The following is a 26,332-nucleotide window of genomic DNA, read 5'->3' as shown; positions in this document are numbered from 1 at the left end:
TATACTTCCTGCTCCTCGGATTCATTATTTACATGCACCCCCTGCCCCAATTCATTATATCATGTCCGTGCTCTCCCCACCCCATCATCATTTATCATTTACTCTCCCCCACCCCACATTCATTATGTGCAGCTCATTATCACCCTACTCCCAATTCCCCCATGTGCAGCTCATTTTCTCCCAATTCCCCCATGTGCTGCTCTCACCCCCCCTGCAGCTCTCATCCCCCCATGTGCAGCTCTCATCCTCCCCATGTGCAGCTCTCAAACCCCCCCATGTGCAGCTCTCAAACCCCCCCATGTGCAGCTCTCACCCCCCCCATGTGCAGCTCTCATCTCCCCCCCATGTGCATGTCTCACCAATCCCCAAATGTGCATCTCTCACCCCCCTCCACATGTGCATCTCTCACCCCCCCATGTGCAGCTCTCATCTCCCCCCCATGTGCAGCTCTTATTTCCCCCCCATGTGCATCTCTCACCCTCCCCCACATGTGCACCTGTCTCATCCCCCTCCCCCACATGTGCACCTGTCTCATCCCCCTCCCCCACATGTGCACCTCTCTCATCCCCCTCCCCTACATGTGCATCTCCCATCCCCCCCACTCCTAGTTAATTGTATTTAAAAAAAACAACTTGTTATACTTACCCCCATGCGATCCCTGCAGAATACTGGCGCTCGTCCAAGTCGCCGGGGGCCCCATGAGGAGAGAGACGCACAAGAGGGGGGCCCCGACCGGCCGGGCCCCATACTGGAGTCAGGGCAGTCATGCCCTGATGGCGGCCCTGCTGGAGGCCGGAGGGGCCCCCTCTCCCTCGGGGCCCCCGTTCAATGAACCGGCTGCACGGGCGGTAGTTCCGCCCCTGCACTTGTGCATGTGCATTACAAGTATAGGAGGCCCGTTCCTTTCTAATGGGAACATTTTTTTATGAGGCCCTCCTCCACGTCTCTTCCAAGGGGCATTGAAGTGCCTCCAAATTTTTGGCAGCCCTTGCATTCACTGCATAGGCCAACACTATGGGAGACTCTCTCCTTTCTAATGGGAATTTGTCATTACTGTGGCCCTGCTCTATGTTTCTTTAAATTCTTAGTGGGGTTTTTCCTAAAATTGGTCAGCCGTTGGACTCACTGCATACCCTATAACTGTATAGCAGACCCTCTCCTTTCTAATGGGAACATGTCGTACTTGTTAGTGTGGCCCTGCTCTATGTGTCTTTAAATTCTTAGTGGGGCTTTTCCTAAAATTGTTCAGCCGTTGGACTCACTGCATACCCTATAACTGTATAGCAGACCCTCTCCTTTCTAATGGGAACATGTCATTCTTGTTACTGTGGCCCTGCTCTATGTGTCTTTAAATTCTTAGTGGGGTTTTTCCTAAAATTGGTCAGCAGTTGGACTCACTGCATACCCTATAACTGTATAGCAGACTCTCTCCTTTCTAATGGGAATTTGTCTTTACTGTGGCCCTGCTCTATGTGTCTTTAAATTCTTAGTGGGGTTTTTCCTAAAATTGGTCAGCCGTTGGACTCACTGCATAGCCGATAACTGTATAGCAGACTCTCTCCTTTCTAATGGGAATTTGTCGTTACTGTGGCCCTGCTCTATGTGTCTTTAAAGTCTTAGTGGGGTTTTTCCCAAATTTTGGCAGCCCTTGCAGTCACAGCATGGGCATTACCACTATAGGAGACTCGCTCCTTTATAATGGGAACATTTTTTTTACTGAGACCCTCCTCTATGTCTCTTCAAAGGAGTATTGGGTTGCGTCCAAATTTTTGGCAGCCCTTGCAGTCACTGGATACGCAATAACAGTATAGGAGACCCACTTGTTAATGGGAACAACAAAGCATAGCCGGCTGATGGCTCTCTAACAATAGCGAGGGCCAGCTGCTGGCCTTTTAAGAATAGTAAGGGCCGTCTGATGGCCCTATAAAAATAAGCTTTATGACTTTCAGAGTCCCTCCATCATAAATAAAACAGGATGTGTCTGATGATGGGTCACACACCACATTGCCAGATAAGGTTGTAAAATGTTAAAATGACATTTCTCGGTGAATACATTTGTCATAAAAAATAACGTAAAAAAAACAAAACAATAGGATCTTTCTTTAGTATAAAAAACAGTGTCACCAATTTAACCTCAATGTAATCACATTGTTCAGCTCCTGCACCTCCTCCTCCATCTCCGAAATGACCACGACAGTCACAAGCTGACAGCACTGCAGCACTGCCTTGGCCAAGCGGCAACAGGCTGTGCTGAAGATAACATGCTTAATGCTTAATTGACAAACCGCCCAGCGCTGCACAGTTGTTGAAAGCTGTAACACAGCAGCCTGATCTGTGGCTCTCACCGCTAAACATACAGCCAGGCATGGTCGTATGTGACAATGGGCGGAACCTGGTGACGGAGAAATGACACCCAGAGTAGATACGGTTTCCTTCTATGCCAGTCCTTTCACCGAGCTAAAGAATATGGCTGTGGTGAAATACAACTCAGCAAAAAAAGCTGTGGACTGGCTCCGTACCGTCCCTGGCCACATTCACCTGTCCACGTGTTTGTGGTTAGGTGGTCCTTCCCAGTTAGTGCACTAGGGAGGGCACGGGCAATGTTGTGGGACCCGTGCTTGTGGAAGGCGGAGACGACACCGGGAGAAACAGTGGCGGCTGAGGACCGAGTATGGACACCCGGCTGCCGCCGGCATGAGGTTTGAAAAAGCTTCTGCCTTCATGAACCTAAAAGGCCATATTTCAAGTGCAAGCAGCTGCCCAGAAATCTGGCAGTATAGTATTGCGGCCTGTGGGTGGGTGCCTGGCTGCATACTTGCTCTTGCATTCAAGGTAATAGAAAACTAAGCAGATGGTGGCCTCTATCATCATCATGGTCTCACCTCGGCACTATGAACTCTCCTGAAGGAAAAGCCAGGGCCCACCGGAGGAGTCTCTGGTTCTCTGGTGGGCCCATCCAACCCTGTCGAGAAGCAGCCCTGGCTAAGAAAAGTGGGGGAAGGTTCCCGGACACTCTATGGCTGCTTTTTTAATGTGGATCGAACATGTTTATGCATGTTATTTCATAAACCGCATTGCAGATCAGGCCATTGTCCAACTCTGTATTCATGAAATTAAATGTGCAAAGAAAGATGTTTGTGTCAAAGCACCACCGACAAGTGCGAGTTGATGTTGGACGGGCTGCCATTGCTTCTGCAACAAGCTGCATTAGAGGACTCCCTGGGAGAAATGTTACCCAGGGTAGATACGGTTTCCCTCTATGGCAGTCCTTTCACCGAGCTAAATACCACTCTCATCAAAAAAAGCTGTGGACTGGCTCCGTACCGTCCCTGGCCACATTCACCTGTCCACGTGTTGTGGTTAGGTGGTCCTTCCCAGTAAGTGCACTGGGGAGGGCACGGGTAATGTTGTGGGACCTGTGCTTGTGGAAAGCGGAGACGATACCGGGAGAAGTAGTGGTGGTTGGGGACCGAGTATGGACACCCAGCCGCCTCCGGCATGAGGTTATCAAAAGCTTCCGCCTCCACGAGCCTAAAATGCCACATTTCAAGTGCAAGCAGCTGTCAAAAAATTGGCAGTATAGTATTGCAGCCTGTGGGTGGGTGGGTGGCTGGCTGCATACTTGCGCTTGCATTACAAGGAATGGGGTAAGGACAACTGAACGCTGCACTGGAACAAGGATGTGGACGGTGATTGTTGCAAGTCTGCAGCGACAGGTGCATGGCGGGAGGCATCTTCGCATGCGCCAAGGATCACTTATGATGGACACACTTTTAGGCAGTGACCTGGGAGTCAGAAATGCTTCCAGAGGTCTTCCCCATGCTGTTCCCATGTCTTTTCAGCACTGTATGCATGTATCTGATGATGTGTCACACACCACATGGCCAGATAAGGTTGTAAAATCTTAAAATGACATTTCCCAGTGAATGCATTTGTCTTTGTTGAAAGCAGTGCAAAAACGCATCAAAAACACTACGTGTGAACATACTCCAAGGTGTGGAGGAGTATTTTTGGTTTTGGTTATTTATTTTGCCTTATATACAAGTCATTACCGTGGAAAGGATGTTCCTTAATATATTTCCCAGGAAAATCCATTTTGTTTTTGTTTTTGTATGTTTTATTGTAAGTCCGTAAAAGTGGCGTAATACTCTAACAACGTTGTTGACAGCAGTGACCTGGGAGTCAGAAATGCTTCCAGAGGTCTTCCCCATGCTGCTCCTATGTCATTTGAGCACTGTTCCCATCGATTTGGGCAATTTTTAGGCCCTCTGCAGACTGCCGGGGGAGCAGCCTGAAAAATGCTCAAGTTTCCCATAGACTTACATTGGGCTCGTTGCTCGGGTCGAGCACCCGAGTATTCCAATTTGCTCGCCCAAGCAACGAGTACCCGAGCAATTTAGTGCTCGCTCATCACGATTTATAACACATGTACGTCAGTGTTATGCAGAAAGGTGAAGCTCTAAAACCGCTTATATGTTTTGGTAACATGGAAGTCTATGGGAGAAGTGACTTCACTGTATGACATCGGTTAAATGGATTGGTCAAGAGCTTTTTAATACTTTTTCATAACGTATTCATTAAATGGGTGCTATAATAGCCTATGGGTGATGGTTGTATCTAACAGATGCCTAAAAGTGTCATCTGTTTAACAAATATGTAATAAAAATATAAATAATCTCATTACATATCTGTTAACTGGATACCATTATAGTCTATGGATGACTATATGCTTAGGTCTATAGGCCTCTATGTAATGTATATAATGGAAGGTTCTTCTATCAACAGGATATTCCATAAATGTCAGATAGATGAAGGCTGACATTTTTTTTAAAAACTGCCAAGCCTGCAGATTGTGAAATTGTAACAGAGACTGGTGTAAATGGTGACAATCTGCCTATTTACAACACATACCCATTATTTAGCACATACACTCAATTTAAAGGGTCAATTACATATGAAGTCATTTAACTTCTTAGGCCACGGCCCCACTATCAGTATTTGGTCAGTATTTTTTCTCAGGAGTGGGAGCCACAACCAGGAGTGGGTGATAAATGCAGAATTGGTGACTTGTTTCTATTATACCTTTTCTCTGATCGTTCCTCACCTGGTTTTGGCTCCCACTCCTGAGAAAAAATACTGACCGAATACTGACCAAATACTAATAGTGGGGCCATGGCCTTATCTTATTTTAGGGTGTGAGGGGAAACCAAGAGTACTTAGCGGAAACACAGGCAGATTTTGGCTTTACGCCATGTTCATATGTTCAGTATTTGGTCAGTCTTTTACCTCAGTATTTGTAAGCCACAGTCTGGAGTGGGTGATAAATACAGACGTGGTGACGTGTTTCTATTATACCTTTTCTCTGATTGTTCCACTCCTGGTTTTGGCTTACAAATAAGTGATGTAAAATACTGACCAAATACTGAACATGTGAATGTGGCCTTAAATTGATAACACCAGTGCTGCAAGGTAACAATGCCGACCACTGAGCCACCGTGTACGTTACTTCTTATTGTAACTCGTATTGAGATAGAAAATCTTAATATCATGGATCATGTTATGTAAAATCTGATGGTCATTTTCTAATCTGTCAAGAACAAATGTTCTGTGAACAAAACCATGAAATGTGAACTAACTCAATACATACATTTTTCATAACCAGTCAAAAAAAATAATGTCCTGTGAAACAGGTTGAATATACTGTACATGAGCAGAATACGGCGTCTAAGTCTCCGGAGACATGGGGCTGTCACAGAGACCATTGATCCCTCTGACAGATGCTCCTATGGAAATAGCACATACCGATGGTTGCTGGTGGAATATCATGCCTATGACAAACACATTTTTCTAGATATCATATAAATAAACCTATGGTGAACACAGTATATACCGGTAAACTGAGGAAGCTTTATCAATTCTATCACTAGAATGTACTTTAAAGGGGTTTCCCAGCTTCAGAAAACCCCTGTACCCTGGCATGGTTTGTTTAAAAAAAGCACACAAATTGTGCCTTACTGGGTCCAATGCTGAGTCTTCACCTCTGCTCCTGGTGTGTAAGGCCACAGTCCCACTATCAGTATTTGGTCAGTATTCGGTCAGTATTTTTTCTCAAGAGTGGGAGACAAAACCAGGAGTGGGTGATAAATGCAGAATTGGTGACTTGTTTCTACGAGGGTCAGTCAATGAGTAATGCCTCCTATTTTTTTTCTCCTTAAATAAGGTAGTCGTGTTAAATATTGGAATTTGGCACAATTCCTCAAACCTTCTTCTCCAATCCACAGCAATTGCAACTTCCTGCACCAACAGGTGGCAGGACTGTATCCGTTTGCAGAATGGCTGACATCGATGTTCGTATTAGACAACGTTCTGTGATTGAATTCTTGCATGCAGAAGGTGAAACGCCCATTTGAATTCATGAGAGACTGAAAAATGTGTACTGTGATGCAACAGTGGATGTCAGTACTGTTAGACGATGGGTTCGTCGCTGTAACACAGCTGAAGGGCCATCACCGTTGGCTGACAAAATGCGGAGTGGCAGGCCAGTAACCGCAGTGACTCCAAGTAACATTCAGCGAGTCGATGACATCATTCGTGGTGACCACCGGGTGACTGCAGATGAATTGTGTGGCATTATCTGCCTCAGTAAAGGCAGTGTGATGAAAATTATTGGACAACTGGGATACAGAAAAGTTTGTGCACGGTGGGTCCCAAGAATGCTTTTTACCATGCTGGAATACATGCCCTTGTTAAACGGTGGACCAAGACTGTGGAAATGGATGGAGATTATATTGAAAAGTGACAAATTAATCGTTAATGTTGTGGTTTTCAACCTATGTAATTGCATTTGAATTTCTTGCCAATTAAAAGGAGAAAAAAAATAGGAGGCATTACTTATTGACTGACCCTCGTATTATACCTTTTCTCTGATTGTTTCTCCCCTGGTTTTGGCTCCCACTCCTGAGAAAAAATACTGACCGAATACTGATGGTGGGACCGTGGCCTTAGCTGCAGTGCTGACATCAGTGTTGCAGTCAATGACAGATGCAAGGAGCAGCATCAGAGATGCAATGTTGGACCTGGGTATGGTGACTAAAGATACTTTGTTTTTAAACAAAATATGCCTTGGAAAAGGAGTTTTCTGAAACTGGAAAAGCCCTTTAATCAGAGCCATATAGAAATAGGACAACTTGGATGTATAGTTTAATGCTAAAATGCAACAAATTGAGTAAAATATCCCTAAAGAAAACATGGCAAATAGACATCTTCTTTCCTAATAGTTTTCCTGCTTCTACCCTCCCCCAGCCCTTACTGTATGTACTGAAAAGAAGCAGATAAAGGAGATCACATTGATCTACATAAGAGCCTATAGACACGACATGATCGTGTATAGCTTGCAGTAGTCATTCAAACCTATTTAGGGGCTTTCTAGAAAGTATTTTATTTTTACCAGAGATGAGCAACTCCTTTTTTAACCAACATTTTCCATTAAAACGAGATAAAGTGAATATAATTTGTAAGCCTGCACTGTAAAGGGTTACTGAAAACATGTCTTCATTTAAATGTAATAATAATGTGCTACTAAAAGTAGAAAATTATTTCTTAGATGATGGAAAACCAACAAATGTCCAAACCCATAAAAAAATGTTGAAAAGTTCCTACAGCTCTGGTGTTGATTAGTAGCAGAGAAAGAATATTACCAGTGGTGTACCGCCAATGGCGGCAGACCACGCGGGCCGATATGGGGCCCGTGTGTTGGAGGGGGCCCGGTGCCAGAGCTGGCACCAGGCCCCCCTTGCATACCACTTTGAACTGTATCAGCATCGTGGATGCCGATACAGTTGAAAGCAATGGTAGAGGAGGGAAGCTTTCCGCTCCCTCCCCCATCATTCTCCCGTGGCATCTGAGATCTGACGTCTCAGTGCAGCGGGCACTATAATATTATATATTATATATAATATCACTAAATGGCGCCCACTGCATGGAGATGTGCGGCGCTTCAGACCACAAGCTAAGGAGACCCGAACATCAGGGGAACGAGGGGAGGTGCGTATTTTGTTTTCTTTTTTTAATCAATGAGTACATTGTGTGTTGCATTATACTATATGAAGTGCGATGGGGGTGCATTATACTATACGGAGGGCTGTGAGGGCACATTATGCTACATGGATGGCAATGTGGGAGCCATTATAATATTTGGATGGCTATGTGGGGGACATTATACAATATGGAGGACTATGTGGGCCCATTATACTATATGGAAGTCTATGTGGAGGCCATTAAACTACGTGGAAGACTATGTGGGGGCCATCACACTATTTGGAGGACTGTGTTTGGGGCCATTATAATCTTTGGAGGGCGACTTTATATTTTATGGAAGGCTATGTGGGGGCCATTATAATGTTTGCAGGGCTATGTGGGGGGCCATTATACTGTTTGCAGGGCTATGTGGTGGTCATTATACTGTTTGCAGACCTATGTTGGGGTCCATTTTACTGCTTTGAAGGCTATGTGGGGGTCCATCATACTGTTTGCAGGGCTATGTGGTGGTCCTGTATACTGTTTGGAGGGCTAGTGCAGTCATTATACTGTATGTTTGCAATTATATAGTGTGAAGGTTTGTGTGAGGTCTATCATACCGTGTGGACTGCTGTGTGTCGGCCATTATGCTGTTCGGAGAGCTGTGTGGGAGCCATCATGCTGTTAAGAGGGTTGTCTTATGGCCATTATACTGTATGGAGAGCTGTGTTGGGGCCATTATATTGTATGGAGGGCTGAGTTGGGCTCACAGTTGTGGTATGATACTGTGTTTCGTCACCATACTTTGACGGATGAGTACAGTAGGATCATCATACTGTGTGTATGGAGGGTACTATGGAGGAATTCACTGTGATGGTATCACACTGTGTTTGGAGGGCAATTTTTTGCCATCCTACCTTATAAGGGCAATGAGAGGGGAATCTAGGGGATTCAATTGTGGGAAAATAACTTTGTAAGGGCTGCTCTTCTTTGACCTTGCTGAATATTCTGAATATGAACATCTACATTTCATGCAGCAGGTAAAACTACAAAAAAAATGACCCACCCACCATATTCAGGGCTAGGGCTAAGAAATGAGAAAAGGGGGAGAACAAACTGGGCAATTGCCCTGGACATCCATCCCAAAGGGGACCTTAGCATGGCTGCAGGTCCTTTGAGCCGGTCAATCTGTGGCCTCTTGCCTTTACAAACCAGAAACTGGGCTGAAAATGCCAGTCCTGCATTACCAGTGCAGTTTCAACAGGTGATTGGATTGTTTATGCTGAAAGAAAAGTATTTCTCCGACAGCTCATCACACTATGTAAAAAAAGATTGGCTGACAATAACTTAAGAACTGAACAATAATATCAGTGATCATTCTGTCCCCATCATTAGTCGATTGGCTCTCGTTTAACAGTCTGAAATGGTCTGAAATGGGATTATATAAATGCACCCTAAATGTGTCTGTGTGATGGTACAATATGTTAGCATTTGATAAAAAGCTGCAATACCAAAATCTGCACCGTGGGAAGTCTAAGACATAAGACACATCTCCTATAACATAATTGGTCCATACTCTGATGCTCTCCACCTATACCGCCCACAGGCCTGCCTCTGATTGGCTAGTGTGTATAAACATAGGTTTATCATAGGCTGGCGGTTGTCAGTACATGGAATGTTGATTTTGCATTACAGTCATTTTCAGAATGATTTCTAAATACAGATTACTGAACTATTGGTGAGAAAAAATATGATTGTCAGTATTTGTCAGTCTGAGACTGAAGAGGATCAACCTTAGTAAGGGGAGTCTGGAGGTGGCTGTTCCTGAAAAAAAAGTTCTTTACACTTCTGTGTGGTAGGGATATAGCAAGGAGGGATATTTGGAATTAGACTTAATAAGATTGCCATACAAATTAGGTATTTATTGGTTGATACTAATAGTTATGCTAGAATATACTGGTAATTTAAAATAAACCAGGGCAAAGTGCGACCCTTTAGCTGTTCCTCTGCGGCCCCGGGAACCCGGGAAAGCCAAAGGGCTGGGAAACAATGACACGCCACACCACATGGCCACCCCCTGCTCAGAGTCTCAATTTCACCAGTATCTGCATTTTCAGGAAAATAATGTGAGGGTGGCTGGGTGAGGACTTCATACTGCATGGAGGATTTTGTGGGGACATTATACTGCACAGGGGTCTGTGAGGGGACATCATACTGTGCGGGAGGAGGCATCGTGGAGACATCATACTGCATGGGTGCTGTGAGGGGAATTAAACTGCATGTGAGTGTAAGGGTGTAACAAGGGCTGTCATATGCCTCTCCCTCTCTTTTCAGTGTATGGTTTTATTGTATTTTTGGTAACTGTATTACCATGTGAATCTTCATATAATTTCATAGGCACTATGCGGATAATGTAATGTATAATGTTATTCAAGTATAGTGTAGAGGGAAAGACTGGGGTATAGTTTAGTCTTTAGTTACTGATAGATAGGAACATTAGGGCTAATAGGCAGTGGTGGGCCTATTAGTGTATAAGAGATAAGGCATACTTTAGGACATAGGAGGTTTAGTGACTGCAGTAGGTTAGTAACGGGGAAGTTTTGCCTAGTGAACGGAGGAGAGTTAGTGATTGGTCTAGTAAAAAGAGGAAGGAGTTTTGGCCAGAGAAGTGCAACGGTTTTTCTTTTTCCAGTCAGTCAGTCAGAGATGTAGTTGTTGGTTGAAACGTTGAAGTATGTGCAGGAGGGATAACTGAGAGGAGTGGAGAAGTTCAGGGCCAGTGGGCTGAAGGTCAACAGTGATGCAGCAAGAGGCAGAGAAAGACAGAAGCAGCACTATGGAAAAAGGAGCGGTAAACTGCAAGGAAACTTCCCTAAACATCCGGGGCCTACGGCCCAGAGAAGACGAGGAGGCCTTACTTCCCAAGAAGGGGAAATGGACAGGGACATCCCTATAGGAAGCAGAACCGGGTTCTGGAAAGCTCTGGTACCGGGTGCATCATACCTGGGGAACAAAGAGTTAGGAGTGAAAGGGGTATTGAAGAAAGCTGAAACTGTGTCTGTGGAACCCCAATGTGCTGTATCTGAGACCAAAACTGAACTGAATGCTTTAAGTTAAGTTAAACTGTTATTTAAGGAACAATAGACTGTGCTTGATTATTTGCCTGCAGCTGAGGTCGGAGACGCGGAGGAAATTGTGAGTGTTATCGAATACACACAAACTACACGAAGAATAGGACTTTATTAGTGTTGAGCGAGTATGTTCTGTTCCAAGTATGCTCAGGCCGAGCTCCGAGTATTTATAGCTGCTCGGTGATATGGTTGAATCGCTTCCGTGTGCATGATTTGCGACTGTTTGACAGCTTTATTACATGTGAGGAATGTCTATTTCTTACACATTCCTCACATGTAATAAAGCTGTCAAACAGTCGCGAATCATGCACACGGGAGCGATTCAACCATATCACCGAGCAGCTGTAAATACTCGGAGCTCGGCCAGAGCATACTCAGCGAAAGGGTTAATAGAACATACTCGCTCAACACTAGACTTTATCTTTTATTTATGGGGTGCCAGGGTGTGGGAGGAGAACATCAGCCCCTAGCCACAACTACCACTCTGCGCCCCTCACATGAGGCTGTGTGGGAACATCATATTGCGTGGTTGGTTGTTGATGAAGATACAAGAGCTATATAACTGGAGGCTGAGTAGTAGGATTTTACTGGCTCTCAGAAACATTATAAAAAGCAGTACATTTTATGGGTTTGATTAACTGACACAGTTAGGAGTATATATTGCAGTAAGCCCTATCATAACATGTATTAGTTGTAGCAGCAAGTCAATATACTTACTTCTGCTCAAAGTGAAAAAATATTAATATAAAATAATAATAATAATGACCAGAATTAAGTCCAGCCAATTGGTTCAGCACTCCACAACAGTCTGAATCTCTCATGTGACCCCTAATGAAAATTAATTGCCCACCCCTGATCTAATAACTAGAGTTAAAAGTGCTGCCAAATATATTGGTGCTATTCAAATAACTTATTATATTTGTTGACTACAGAAACAAACGTTTTTTAACCCCTTAATAACATCTGACGTACTAATACGCGTCTGTGCCCTGGGACTTAAGAGCCAGACCCGTATTAGTACGTCATCGCGATCGCGCCCGCACACAGGATGTGCGGGCGCGATCGCCGCCGGGTGTCAGCTGATTGTCACAGCTGACACCCGGTACTATGTGCAGGGAGCGGTCACGCACCGCTCCCAGCACATTAACCCCCGCGATGCTGCGATCGAAGTCGATCGAAGTCGATCGCGGCATTGCGGGGGCAAGGGGAGGTGATCGGCGATACTCACCTCCTCTTCCGGCTTCCAGCGCAGTCTGCAAAGGCTTCCCGGGTGTTGCCATGACGACCCGATGTCGTCATGACAACATCCGGGTCACCAGAGAGCAGGAAGATTGCTTGGACATGCGCAGTGCATCTCCAAGCAATCTTCACACTGTGCACTTCTGACAGCCTTCATGGCATAGGGATGGTGCTCCATTCCTGTGCCATGCAGGCGATCAGAAAAAAAAAAGTGAAAGTCCCAGAGTGGGACAAAGTAATAAAGTGTATAAACTGTGTGAAAGTGGGAAAAAAAAAAAAAAAAAATGTGCAAAAATATTATAAAAAAATAAAAAAAATAATACACCAAAAATAAAAATATAATGTACCCATCAATAAATATTATTATAAAAAAAATAAAAAAAAAACAATAAAAGTACACATATTTGGTATCGCCGCGTCCGGAACAACCTGACCTATAAAACTGTCCCACTAGTTAACCCCTTCAGTGAACACGGTAAAAAAAAAAAAAAAAAAACCAAGCAAAAAACAGTGCTTTATCACCATACCGCCAAACAAAAAGTGGAATAACACGCGATCAAAAAGACGCATATAAATAAAAATGATACCGCTGAAAACGTCATCTCGTCCCGCAAAAAACAAGCCACAATATAGCTCCATCAGCCGAAAAATAAAAAAGTTATAGCTCTCAGAATAAAGCGATACTAAAAAATATAAAGCGCCAAAACATAGAAAAATGATACAAATGTGGTACCGCTGTAAACGTACTGACCCGAAGAGTAAAGCTGCCTCATCAATTTTACCACACGCGGAACAGAATAAAAAAAAAAAAAAAAAACAATTCCTGAATTGTTGGTTTTTGTTTATTCTGCCTCCCAAAAATCGGAATAGAAAGCGATCAAAAAATGTCACGTGCCTGAAAATGGCACCAATAACAACGTCAAGTCATCCCGCAAAAAACGAGCCGTCACATGACTGTCTGCCAAAATCTGGAAAAATTATAGCTCTCAAAATATGGCGATGCAAAAACTAGATTTTACAAAAAATGCGTCTTTTAGTGTGTGACAGCTGTCAGTCATAAAAACCCCATATGATTCTGGCATTGCTGTAATCACACCGACCCGAAGAATAAAGTCGTCTAATCACTTATACCGCACAAGGAACGGCGTCAAAAATAAACTCTTGAGTTAGGATTGGGCTAGGGTTAGGGCTGGGTTTGGGGCTAGGGTTGTGCTGGGGCTAGGGTTGTGCTGGGGCTAGGGTTGTGCTGGGGCTAGGGTTGTGCTGGGGCTAGGGTTGTGCTAGGGTTAGGGCTGGGGTTGGGATTTTTTTCAAAAGTAAGAAAAAAAGATGACGATATGGCGACTAGTGTTGAGAGCAAGTGCTCGCTACTTGAGTTTGCATCGGGTGCTCTGGTATGCATTTAGTATCGTGGGTATTTGAGTGACATGCTCGAGTCTCTGCCCCATATGCTTCGCGGCCAAAAAATTTTACGGGGATTGCCTGCCATGCACGAGCGATCCCCGCATGTTTTTTTTTGGGTGTCTAATAACCGTGAAACATGCGGAGCAGGGACTCGAGCATGTCACTCGAGCACCGGCGATACATGGTGCATACCTGAGTACCCGATGCAAACTCAAGTAGCGAGCACTTGCGCTCAAGAATAATGAAAACTTATTCAATATGATGACCTAATGTAAACAAATAATGTGCCGTACGTCTGGGTTCAAAATGTTCACTATACACCTTAATAAAATCTTTGAGGGGTATAGTTTCCAAAATGGGGACACTTGTGGGGGAGCTCCACTGTTTAGGCACATCACGGGCTCTCCAAACGCGACATGGTGTCCGCTAACAAATTGAATGGAAAATCGTCTCAAATTGTTAGCGGACGCCATGTTGCGTTTGGAGAGCCCCTGTGTGTCCAAACATTGGAGCTCCCCCACAAGTGACCCCATTTTGGAAACTAGACCCCCCAAGGCACCTATCTAGATGCATAGTGAGCACTTGGAACCCCTAGGTGCTTCACAAATTGATTCGTAAAAATGAAAAAGTGTTTTTTTTTTCACTTTTTCATTATTACGAATCAATTTGTGAAGCACCTGGGGGTTCCAAGTGCTCACTATGCATCTAGAAAGGTGCCTTGGGGGGTCTAGTTTCCAAAATGGGGTCACTTGTGGGGGAGCTCCAAAGTTTGGGCACAGAGAAGCTCTCCAAACGCAATGTGGTGTCCGCTAACAATTTGAGCCGATTTTCCATTCAATTTGTTAGCGGATACCATGTTGCATTTAGAGAGTCCCTGTGTGCCCAAACATTGGAGCTCTCCCACAAGTGACCCCATTTTGGAAACTAGACCCCCCAAGGCACCTATCTAGATGCATAGTGAGCAGTTGGAACCCCCAGGTGCTTCACAAATTGATTCATAAAAATGAAAAAGTGTTTTTTTTTTCACTTTTTCATTGTTACGAATCAATTTGTGAAGCACCTGGGGGTTCCAAGTGCTCACTATGCATCTAGATAGGTGCCTTGGGGGGTCTAGTTTCCAAAATGGGGTCACTTGTGGGGGAGCTCCAATGTTTGGGCACACAGCAGCTCTCCAAACGCAACATGGTGTCGCTAACAATTTGAGCCAATTTTGCGTTAAATTTGTTAGCGGACACCATGTTGCATTTAGAGAGCCGCTGTGTGCCCAAATATTGGAGCTCCCCCACAAGTGACCCCATTTTGGAAACTAGACCACCCAAGGCACCTATCTAGATGCATAGTGAGCACTTGGAACCCTCAGGTGCTTCACAAATTGATTCATACAAATGAAAAAGTGTTTTTTTTTTCACTTTTTCATTGTTACGAATCAATTTGTGAAGCACCTGGGGGTTCCAAGTGCTCACTATGCATCTAGATAGGTGCCTTGGGGGGTCTAGTTTCCAAAATGGGGTCACTTGTGGGGGAGCTCCAATGTTTGGGCACACAGGGACTCTCTAAATGCAACATGGTGTCCTCTAACAAATTTAACGGAAAATCGGCTCAAATTGTTAGCGACACCATGTTGCGTTTGGAGAGCCGCTGTGTGCCCAAACATTGGAGCTCCCCCACAAGTGACCCCATTTTGGAAACTAGACCCCCCAAGGCACCTATCTAGATGCATTGTGAGCACTTGGAACACTCAGGTGCTTCACAAATTGATTCATAAAAATGAAAAAGTGTTTTTTTTTTTCACTTTTTCATTGTTACGAATCAATTTGTGAAGCACCTGGGGGTTCCAAGTGCTCACTATGCATCTAGAAAGGTGCCTTGGGGGGTCTAGTTTCCAAAATGGGGTCACTTGTGGGGGAGCTCCAAAGTTTGGGCACACATGGGCTCTCCAAACACAACATGGCGTCCGCTAATTATTCAAGCAAATTTTACAATCAAAAAGTCAAATAGCGCTCCTTCCCTTCCGAGCCCTGCCGTGCGCCCAAACAGTATTTTTTCCCCAAATATTGGGTATCTGCGTGCCCAGGGGAAATTGCACAACAAATTTTGGGGTCCATTTTTTCTTGTTACCCCTGTGAAAATAAAAAAAATTGGGTCTAAATTAACATTTTTGTGAAAAAAGTTAAATGTTCATTTTTTTCTTCCACATTCAAAAAATTCCTGTGAAGCACCTGAAGGGTTAATAAAGTTCTTGAATGTGGTTTTGAGCACCTTGAGGGGTGCAGTTTTTAGAATGGTGTCACTTTTGGGTATTTTCTGTCATAAAGACCCCTCAAAGTGACTTCAAATGTGATGTGGTCCCTAAAAAAATGGTTTTGTAAATTTTGTTGGAAAAATGAGAAATCGCTGGTCAACTTTTAACCCTTATAGCTCCCTAACAAAAAAAAATTTTGGTTCCAAAATTGTGCTGATGTAAAGTAGACATGTGGGAAATGTTATTTATTAACTCTTTTGTGTGACATATCGCTCTGATTTCAGGGCTTAAAAATTCAAATTTTGAAAATTGCAAAATTTTCAAAATTTTCGCCAAATTTCCGTTTTTTTCACAAATAAACGCAAGTGATATCGAAGAAATTTTTCCACAATCATGAAGTACAATATGTCACGAAAAAACAATCTCAGAATCAGGGGGATCCGTTGAAGCGTTCGAGAGTAATTACCTCATAAAGTGACAGTGGTCAGAATTGTAAAAATTGGCCCGGTCATTAACGTGCAAACCACCCGCGGGGCTTAAGGGGTTAAATAAACATGAACTTATTACCACAATCAAAAGGATATTGGAATAATATCCTAAACGGATAATTCTGTCATTTTCCACCGACAACGAGCTATTAGGAGAAGTTGTTCATAGTAATCATGTAATATGATAAGAAGGAACATAGTTTATTTCTGGCAAAGGCACTGGGCCTGTGAGACAAGAGAGACGTTTCAGTTTGGAAACAGGAAAGAGGTAGAGGAAATGCAATCAGATAACAGGACTGCCTTTTCCAGTCACAAATTGTAACACTCAGCTTAAAGGGAATCTGTCACCCTCTGGGAGTTATCAGACCTCTACTATGGGCATACAGTTTATAGAAAGGTAAATCTATACTTACCTGTATCGCCCATATTAGCGGTCTGATTGCAGAGAAATATCTTTTTATAAAATCCTTTTTTCCTAGGCTTGGCGACCTTGGGACGCCAAGAAATGCCCACCTATATGCTTAATTTAAATATCCCCCCATCCTCTGCCCGCCCCTGCACGTCACAAGGCCCTGTGACGTGCAGTCTATGGCTACACATCCCGCGCATGCGCAATGCACCTATAACTTAAGGCACTTTTTTTTTTTTCTCCCTGCCCAATTTTACTGATCTGCTCTAGTGACTTCCGCTCCAGTGACCTCCGGCATGCAACAATGAAGTTTGGTCCCCACTTCCTCCCGGATAGCAGGATGCGCATTGCGCATGAGTGGGATGTGCTGCCCTAGACTGCACGTTACAGGGCCCTGTGACGTGCAGGGGAGGGCAGGGGAGGGGGGAATATTTAAATTAAGCATATAGGCGGGCATTTCTTGGCGTCCCCCGGTCGCCAAGCCTAGGAAAAAGTATTTTATATAAAGCAATTTCACGGCCACAAGAATGCTAATATGGGCCATACAGGTAAGCATAGATTTACATTTCTATCACCTGTATGCCCATATTAGAGGTCTGAAAAATCCAAGGGGGGTGACAGATTCCCTTCAAGAGACTCCAGAATCACAGTTGTGACTTGCAAACAATAATGGTACGCTGATAAAGAATTAGGTGCTGTGTTTCCTGTTTGGCTATTCCTGCATACTTACAGTATATGCTGCTCGTCTGTATATTACTCCTAACTTTCCAGTGATAATGATAGGATGATATACAATATAAACACCAGGGCCCCAGGTGGCAGTTCGGCTAGAGTGCTACCTGCTGCAATGCTGCTGCAGTGCTGCTGGGCTCCCCTTCTTCTTCCTCTCCGGCACATCCTCGCCCCAGTCTAGCTTTTCTGGCTGCTTCTCTCAGGAGTAATGATGTGCTGGAGGCCGTCAGCCCTGGCCTCGACCACATTTCCTTTGACTGATAACCCTGCCAATCCTTGCTCCATCCCTTCCCTCCTTGCCTCTGATGCTGCTGGCTATCGAGCTATTGACCGATAACCCTGCCAATCCTTGCTCCATCCCTTCCCTCCTTGCCTCTGATGCTGCTGGCTATCGAGCTACCATTTCTCCTTAGTAACACCCGGGTGCTCTGCTCAATTTTCACTTGTCAATCTCTGGTGGTAAAATGGCGCCGGTCTCTGACTCACCGCGCGCTTCCTGTTTGTTGGGCTCTGCCTCTTCCAGTGCCAGTCTTCTGATGTGTCCGCTGAGTCAAGCGTCACTCTTGTTGACTCCACATTCGGACGAGCCTACTGCGCTCGCCGTTCTTCACCCGGTGGGTCGCACTTCATTTTGCATCACGCCCTCCTCTGCAACACACCTTCCATCTTGGGCTGGGTTCTGGCTGCATGGCATACCCTCTTCTGGACAAACACTCCAGTGGGCTGAGCACATTTTTGCGCTCCCAAGTGCGATCCACTCCAACAAAAGGCAGATTTTCATCCTCAAAAACACACCCACCGTCGCCATCTTTGGACACATGTTTCTGGCCACCATCTTGGGCCATCTACCTTCAGGCACCATCTCGATCGTGCCACGGATCTTTTCCCTAAAAAATCATCCTGAGACGGTAGCTAAGGGCAAGGTACTCATCTTCAATGCCCTGGCACACTACATAAAAACAGAGGTCCTGACTGAGTGTGTGTGGTTGTGTTACTGTTGTAGAAACCTCCAGGTTCAGCTTAATCACAATTTGTACTTCGTAAAAATATTTGTAAAAATAAAGTCTTTTTTACTGACAATTAAGCATATGTAGAGAGGGTAGCAGGAAATAAGTTTGCTGTTTTCTTCTGCACAATACAGGGGCACATTCTTAGTGTTGATGGATGGTGGCACAATACTTGCGGTGAACGCTACAGATGGTACAGGACCTGGTACAGGGCCACACGGGTCAATGTGTTTCACTGTGACCACTACACTTGTGAAACAGTGTAAGGGAGCTCTCACTAGCTGCCACTTTTTTAAAATGCCCCTGTCTGGCTGACCCTGCCTTACTTCACAGCTGATCTCCAGGACTGCTAAAACCACTGCTTGCTTTAGCTTTTCCAGTACTTAAGTGCCCCACACTTGCGTGCTATGCAGGACTGCCACCACTGTAGAATTCATTTTGAGTCTTGCTCCCTTTACTTGTCCTGGCAGCCACACACACACACCCAGTGATGTTAACCTTCTAACCTTCCTCTGAGGGTGTTCTTTCTTGTCTCCAGCTCACTAACTACAAAACCAGGAACTAGCAACAGGTCCCTATTACTCCTCCCAAACTATGGGCCAGCCCTATAGTTAACCCTGTCAGCCCTGACTAACAGAAATTACAGCCTTCAGGAGGATAAAACAGGATAAAAGACATTTTGCATAACATTAAAACACAAAGGTCTATAGAGGGGGTGCTCTTCTCTACTTTCATACCCCCAACCTCTATAAAGATGGCCGTACATGGTAATCCAGAACCTATAACAAAGGGATTAATTCATACACCATAAAACACTCAGGAATGAAGTCTTGCTTTCTCAAGACATCTTCACAGTCGTCGGAGTCCTCAATGACATCCAGTCCTTCTTACTTAAGGACCCTGGAAGAAAAGATAACAATAAAACACAGGTATCTTCAGAGGGGGTGCACAAGCTCTTCTCCACCTTCACAGCTGGATTCTTTCTATGTTTGGTATTGAAAAGTCTGTGGGAGCAGGCAAGTGTCCATGCAAGCTATGAGCCTTGATGTTTGTTACATGTTGATTCACACTTTGATAAATTTGGCACAATTTAAGACTGTCTAGATTATTTAGAATAATTTTGCACAGTCTAAGAATTAGAGAAAATTACGAAATATGCCCCAATATTTCACCCATTCGTCATACAGTTCTATTATTTTATTTAAAAAAAAAACTCATAAAATTCATATTAATTTTGTGTGTAAGGACGATTTCAGCTGATTGTTAGGCTACTTTACCACAATGAGCTTTTGGTGAGCTTTTGATGTTACAGATTTTCTTCTCGATTTCCGCATCCATTAAGTAAAATACGAAATTTTACTCTTACAATTTGATGAGTAATTCATTATTATTGTCTTTTTTCAGCATCAGCAAGTATCAATGCCATTAAGATCAAGTCATTACTTGATATTCCAAGCAAAGTAGAAGAATACTACTTAAGAGGATATATGGTGGCTGCAGTCCATCCGGTTATTGTTTCTAGCAGTCGTAGAAGGCACTTACCCATTAGTTACTTGTATCGAGTAGTACTATATCGACTTAAATTAAGGTAAGTTAACATCTTTCATGCTGTTTTAACTTTTCCCATCAGCATCCACATTGTTATTTCCACCAGTACACCAGCACCTGAATGTAGATATCAAATTACTGAAAATGTAACAGCACCTCAACGCATCTAGTCCTATTATTTTTTTATTTATTTTATTTTACTCACTTATATAGCCTCATAAAGTCCACCAGACATTAGCATCTCTGTCCTCATTGGGGCTCACAATCTAAATTCCCTGTCAGTGTAAGAGACAAGACTAGCCAGTGGTTAATTCCGTGTCCTTATATACTCTGTCACGGTACCGCTGACTGTGCATGCACTTTGTTGGGACTTGTTGCTTACCCTTTTTTTGGCCACAAGTGGTACGATGGAACGGGACCTTAAATTCATGACATGAATCAGGGAGGCCGACCGTTACTTCCTGGTCAGATAAAGATTCAACTTAGTCTTCTAGGTTTGACACATTGTCAGTAGCCCACTCTCACTCGCTGCCTTCAGGAATCATGCCTCCGTCAGATCTATTTGTGTTACTGCAGGTACTCACAGAAAGTGAAGAATCTTCCTTGCATATTAGTCACACTGGTCAATATGTTTCACTGTGACTTCCTTTCTGCCTCTGCACTGAGGCCATTAGATGGTAACTGGCTTCTGTAACACTGTTCTGCACTTTAACCCCTCGATTCTCAATCGCAGCACACTTCCCAGTTGTGGCCTGTAACTATATGATGCTTCTTGCTAAATGCCCCACTAACTCCTCCCCACTTGGGCCCGCACAAAGTGTTAAACCTATCCTAGGCTAACAAGCTGCTGCAAGCTAGTGAATATAAAACCACATAACTATGTTACGTAAAACAGTAGACCCATACAAAATCATTACAGAAGTCTTCAGATAGGGTGTTTGGACGACTTTTCTACCTTTGCATAAGAATGTCTTTGGAGTGTGGGTGGAAACTGGAGTAAACACGGGGAGAACACACAAACTCAATGTCGATGTTGTCCTTGGTGGGATTTGAACCAAGGAGCCAGGGCTGCTACTCACATAGATGTAATTCAGCTCTGTTTGGATCACATATTTAGTGATAAAACTGGATTGTATTCATCACCTGAAAGCAGAAAAACCTGACTCAGATCACTTCTGGTATGTTAAAAAAGGGGTTTTTAACCTGGCTACTGGAGTGAATTCTGCTGTATAAATCACATCAAAAATCGCTTCACATTCTTATTAAGTAAGCTTACAATTCATTTAAATAAGAAAACAAACCTATAGTGCACATGATGGAGCTTTTTGCCACGTGTTTTTTTTACGTGTATATTAATCACACTCCAAAAAAATAAAATATATATTATTTGTTAGAAATATTATAAAAATTATTGCATCACAATAAAGTATATATGTGGCAGAAAAATGTCAAACGCATATTCAGACATATAGGTGTAAGGGAAAAATACTGGATCATATAATCAATGAGTTATAAATCATACACAAATGTGATAAAATATAATATATAATTAATATAGTAAATATAATTTAAGTGCATATGCAGGTATGCACATCTGTACATGATAGTATATAGGGAATAGTATGATCAATGGTACAATTAATGATTACCCGAACCACACAGAAGATGACTGTGCCCCGACGTGTGTTTCGCACACTGCTTTCTCAAGGGGACGTCCAATACTCATTGAATAAGCTTCAGATTAATTTAAATAAGAAAACATGTCTGTAGTGCACATGATGCTGCTTTTTGACAAATGTTTTTTTACGTGTACAAATAGAAGCAACATGTTAATTCTTGAAAGAAAACAAACAGATTTGACCATTGAATGAATTAAAGCGAAAAAAAAGTTTTACGCAAAAAATAAACAAAAACTTTTATGGTACTCTTTTTGGATTTTTCATCCTGAGTATCCCACATAAAAACTCCACGTGAGCATACCATAGCTCTACACCATAAGAAGATGGTAACTTGATTGACCAAATCTTTGCTCCATACTCTGCCTGTGATTTTTCCAACTCACGTATAACTAGGATCACCATCTTCTATCCTTTACTATTCCTTTTTTCTGCAAAGCCTACCACTAACATCCATAGAAATATACATGTATCACAGGGGCAGCCTAGCAGCTGCTAATGTCATCCATGGACAGGCTTAGTGCTAGCCACTTCGTTTCCAGATCCCAGGGTTTGCACAGGTCTTCACCCTCTGCAATCTTAAAGCTGAACATCCATATGTTGCCATTATTCAGCAATAACCATGGTATTAGTGCAACTGACTCGCCCCCTGGGCCGTGGGGCACTCGGATCCGGGCAATAGGGAACGATGGGGGTAGTAGTGGCAACCCGGTTCCGTGGCTCAGGGTGGTCAGGCCAGTGGTAGTCCGTTATGTGCTATTGATTATGTCCGACTACGCCACCCGTGGATTTGCGGTCATTAGGAACCGCCGCTGCATGCAGACCGCTGGGGCTGATGAGGTGTGCAGCTAGGGTAGTATGACTCCCCACGGGAAGAGTGCGGCCCCAGGGCAGTATAATGGATGGTGGGAGTGATGGTAGTGAGAGTCCCAGTGCTGATAGTGCTGGAGGAGCAAGGAGCACACAGACAACAGGTTGCAGTCCAGGGTCTTTACTAGAACAGGTAAATTGACCCACAAACAGTCCCAGCTAGGAGGGGACCTGGATGTCTGAGAGCAACGGGGAAATTGGCCCTGGTCAGGGTGAGGGTGTAGGCCTACCGTGCTTTCTGCGCTCCTTCTGGCTATCTCCTCCTTATAGGGTAACAGCCCACGTTTCCGAGCTTTCCGTGTATTCTCGCCTGTATGGCCTGCGACGTGGGTTCCTTTCTGCTCCCAGCCTTGTACGGCTCTGCTGGTCCCTTCTGTTGTGGCAGGGCCTCCAGGCTTCTTAGGCCAAGGAATATACAGTCCCTTGCGGACTGGTTATCTGCAGGAGAATGTAGAATCCTCCCAGCCTCAGACACCAAAGTCTGGTAAAGTAAGTCTTTTATCTGCCAAGACAGGCTCTCTTCGCCTCTTGTCTCTGGCTTGTGGCTCTCCTCCTTCCACACTTCCTCTTAGGTGCAATACAAAACTGTCTGTCCCTGCTCTGCTCTGGGACAAGTCTCAGTCCTGAGACAGGCCTTCAAGTTCTCTCTAACCCTGCCCCCAGCACCAGCTTCTATAGGGGCAGCCTGCTCCCCCTACTGGCCTGAGACAGGAGGTACTGCATGCTAAAGTTCCCCTGACTAGAGAACCTCCCCCTTGCTCTCAGACACAGCTTTAATTACACTTGTGGCATCCAGGCCAGGGTGACACATTCCCCCCTAGTGAATTTTAGTACTCCGGGACTAAACAATAAACAAAGACATTATGCATACCATAAAACATTAACAGACAGACGACGCACAGATTGAGTTCTTTAGGTCACAGTGTGGTCTGTGACCGGGTGTCCATATCACCAATACAACAGGGAGCCTTAACCAGGTGGGGGTCTGTCCTACCACAAGTCCTTTACAGTCTTAGTTCATTCCTTGGCTAGGCTCCGAACGCAGTCCATACAAGGTCCCGGTTATAAAAAGTCCATAACCTTTGAATCCTTACGGTAACTGCAAGAAACTGAAACACAGAATTACCAAACATGCATGTAACTTGGCAAACAATTCAACATTTGGCAACAGGGTTATTTACAATTAGTGCACCCTATATTCTCCAGCGAGCGGGTATCTGTCCCTTTGTGCTCCTGGTTGACCTACGTAGCCCACTGTCTGGTGGTGGACCAACCTGGCTTTCCCCACTAGCGTTAGGGGTACAGCTACCAGCTGGGTGTACAGGTAGGGCAGGCAGCTGTCTGCGGGTTCTTTGGCTTACCGCAGGCATGGCAGGCTCACTGTCAGCAGAGGGTTGACTCTCCTGGGCTGCTGGTACAGGCTCTTCTGCCTCTGGAACCGCTTGCTCCTCTTCCCCTTCCGGCTCTGGTGTTGGTTGTTGCTGTGCCGGTTGCAGGAAATGCAGGACGGGTACCACTATGGCATCATTTATGCGAGTCCAGGACTGAGGGAACTCTCCGAGAACGGTGCTGATCATTTCTTCCTTGTCCTCTGCGGGTTCAAGGTCACTCTGATCCTCTTCTGCACTGCGGAGTTGCTCGGGGCACCTTTTGAGGTGGTCTCTGGAGACGACACTAGTGGTTTCTCCTCCGTCCTTGGTGATTACGCACACCTTTGGGTTGTCGTGGTCAGACTGCAGTAAGGTGTAGGGTTCCCTTTCCCACTGGTCGTCCAACTTATGTAGCCTTCTTTTTCGCTTTAGGACTTGCTCACCAGGTTCTAGGGGACCAGCAGGGGCGTGTTGCTTGAAGAGTTTTTCTTGCCTCTCTCTCACCTGGGCCAGGCTCTTCTTCACACTCTCCTGTACCTTCTTGTACTGCAGTTGCCTTTCCGTATCCCAGTCCGCATCCGGGGAGGTGTCCTCAGGTATTAGGACTCCCATCTCCAGGTCTACGGGCAGCTTACCTGGTCTAGCTCGCATCAGGTAAGCTGGGGTACAGTTTGTAGCATGCACCGGGATATTGTTGTATAGGTCTATCAGGTCCGGCAGTTTTTCTGGCCACAGGCTGCGTTCCTCCAGGGGCAACGTCTTCAGGAGATCAATAACTATATTGTTCATCTTCTCACACATCCCGTTGGTTTGTGGGTGGTAAGGCGTTGTCCGAATCTTCTTACAGCCATAGAGGTTGCAGAACTCCTGGAAGATTTCAGCCTCGAACGCTGGACCCTGGTCTGTCAGGACCTGTTCCGGATACCGGTGTGGACGACAGAAGTATTGCTGGAAGACTCTGGCTGCTGTTTGAGCTGTCAAGTCCTTTACCGGGACCACCACTAGAAAACGGGAATAGTGGTCCACGATTGTCAGGGCATAGATGTATCCTGACCGGCTGGGAGCCAATTTGACATGGTCCAGAGCTACCAGCTCAAGAGGCTGCGTGGTGACGATGAGCCTCAAGGGTGTCTTCTGGTTGGTGCGGTCCTTCCTCCTTAGGTGACAAGGGCCACAGTCTCTGCACCATTTTTCTACAGCTCCTCTCATGCCGACCCAAAAGAACCTTCCTCTTAGTAGGAACTCCAGTTTCTTCCAACCGAAATGTCCCGCTCTGTCATGGTAAGCCCCCAGGACCATAGCTGCATCTCGCCTTGGGACCACAACTTGCCAGGTCAGCTCGTGCGTCTGGTGGTTGACAATCCTTCTGCACAACTTGCCTTCGTAGAGGAACAGCTTGCTCTTCTCTTTCCATAGCTGCTTGGCTTCCTCTGGGGCATATGGATCTAAGCGGGCGTCTTCCTGGGTCAGCAGATCTTTCACCAGGAGGATGGCAGGGTCACTATCTTGGGTCTCGGCCCAGCTGTGGTGAGGTAGGGGATTTATCGTCACGGTTGTTAGATCCTCCTCCTTCACGCGGTGGGAGTATTGAGCGGCTCCATACCGGTGAAACGCGGGGAGTTCTACCTCCTCCAGCTCTTCTGGGTCTTCGTCACCTTCAGGTAAGTGAGGCATCCTCGATAGGGCGTCAGCATTGGCATTGGTTTTGCCGGCCCAGTACTTGATCACGAAGTCATAGTTGGAGAGACGGGCAATCCACCGCTGTTCTAGGGCACCCAGTCTTGCATTGTCCAGGTGTGTCAACGGGTTGTTGTCCGTGTACACGGTGAACTTTGCGGAGGCCAGGTAATGCTTGAAGCGTTCCGTCACGGCCCACACCACCGCCAAGAATTCTAGCTTGAAGGAGCTGTAATTCTCCGGGTTCCTCTCGGTGGGCCTCAGCTTCCGGCTGGCGTATGCGATCACCCTTTCTCTGCCCTGTTGGTTTTGGGACAGTACGGCTCCCAGTCCCACATTACTGGCGTCTGTGTGGAGAATGAAAGGCTGGTCATAATCAGGGTAGGCCAGGATCTCATCCCCCGTGAGGGCCATTTTTAGCTGGCGGAAGGACTCCTCTTCTGGTTTATCCCACTTGAAGGGTGGCTTTTGACTTCTGGACTTAGACTGTCCGATCAGGAGGTCCTGCATAGGAGCTGCCATC

General features: G+C 45.0%; 1 protein-coding gene across 2 annotated transcripts in view; it reads left to right on the top strand.

Moving 5' to 3' along the window:
- Positions 1-26,332, top strand: part of RFTN2 (raftlin family member 2) — a 181,922-nt gene that overhangs the window by 19,454 nt on the left and 136,136 nt on the right. For both annotated transcript variants that reach the window (XM_073647862.1, XM_073647861.1), the window contains exon 2: positions 20,073-20,256. In XM_073647862.1, the coding sequence (XP_073503963.1) occupies positions 20,073-20,256 (184 nt within the window). The remainder of the gene's footprint in view (positions 1-20,072; positions 20,257-26,332) is intronic.

Source organism: Phyllobates terribilis, unplaced genomic scaffold (assembly GCF_046119375.1).
Source record: "Phyllobates terribilis strain yellow unplaced genomic scaffold, ASM4611937v1 Scaffold_9__5_contigs__length_417890890, whole genome shotgun sequence".
In the NCBI taxonomy this organism is placed as follows: Eukaryota; Metazoa; Chordata; class Amphibia; order Anura; family Dendrobatidae; genus Phyllobates; species Phyllobates terribilis.
The sequence above is the reverse complement of the archived record's forward strand: the minus strand, read 5'-3'. Positions and strand labels throughout refer to the sequence as shown.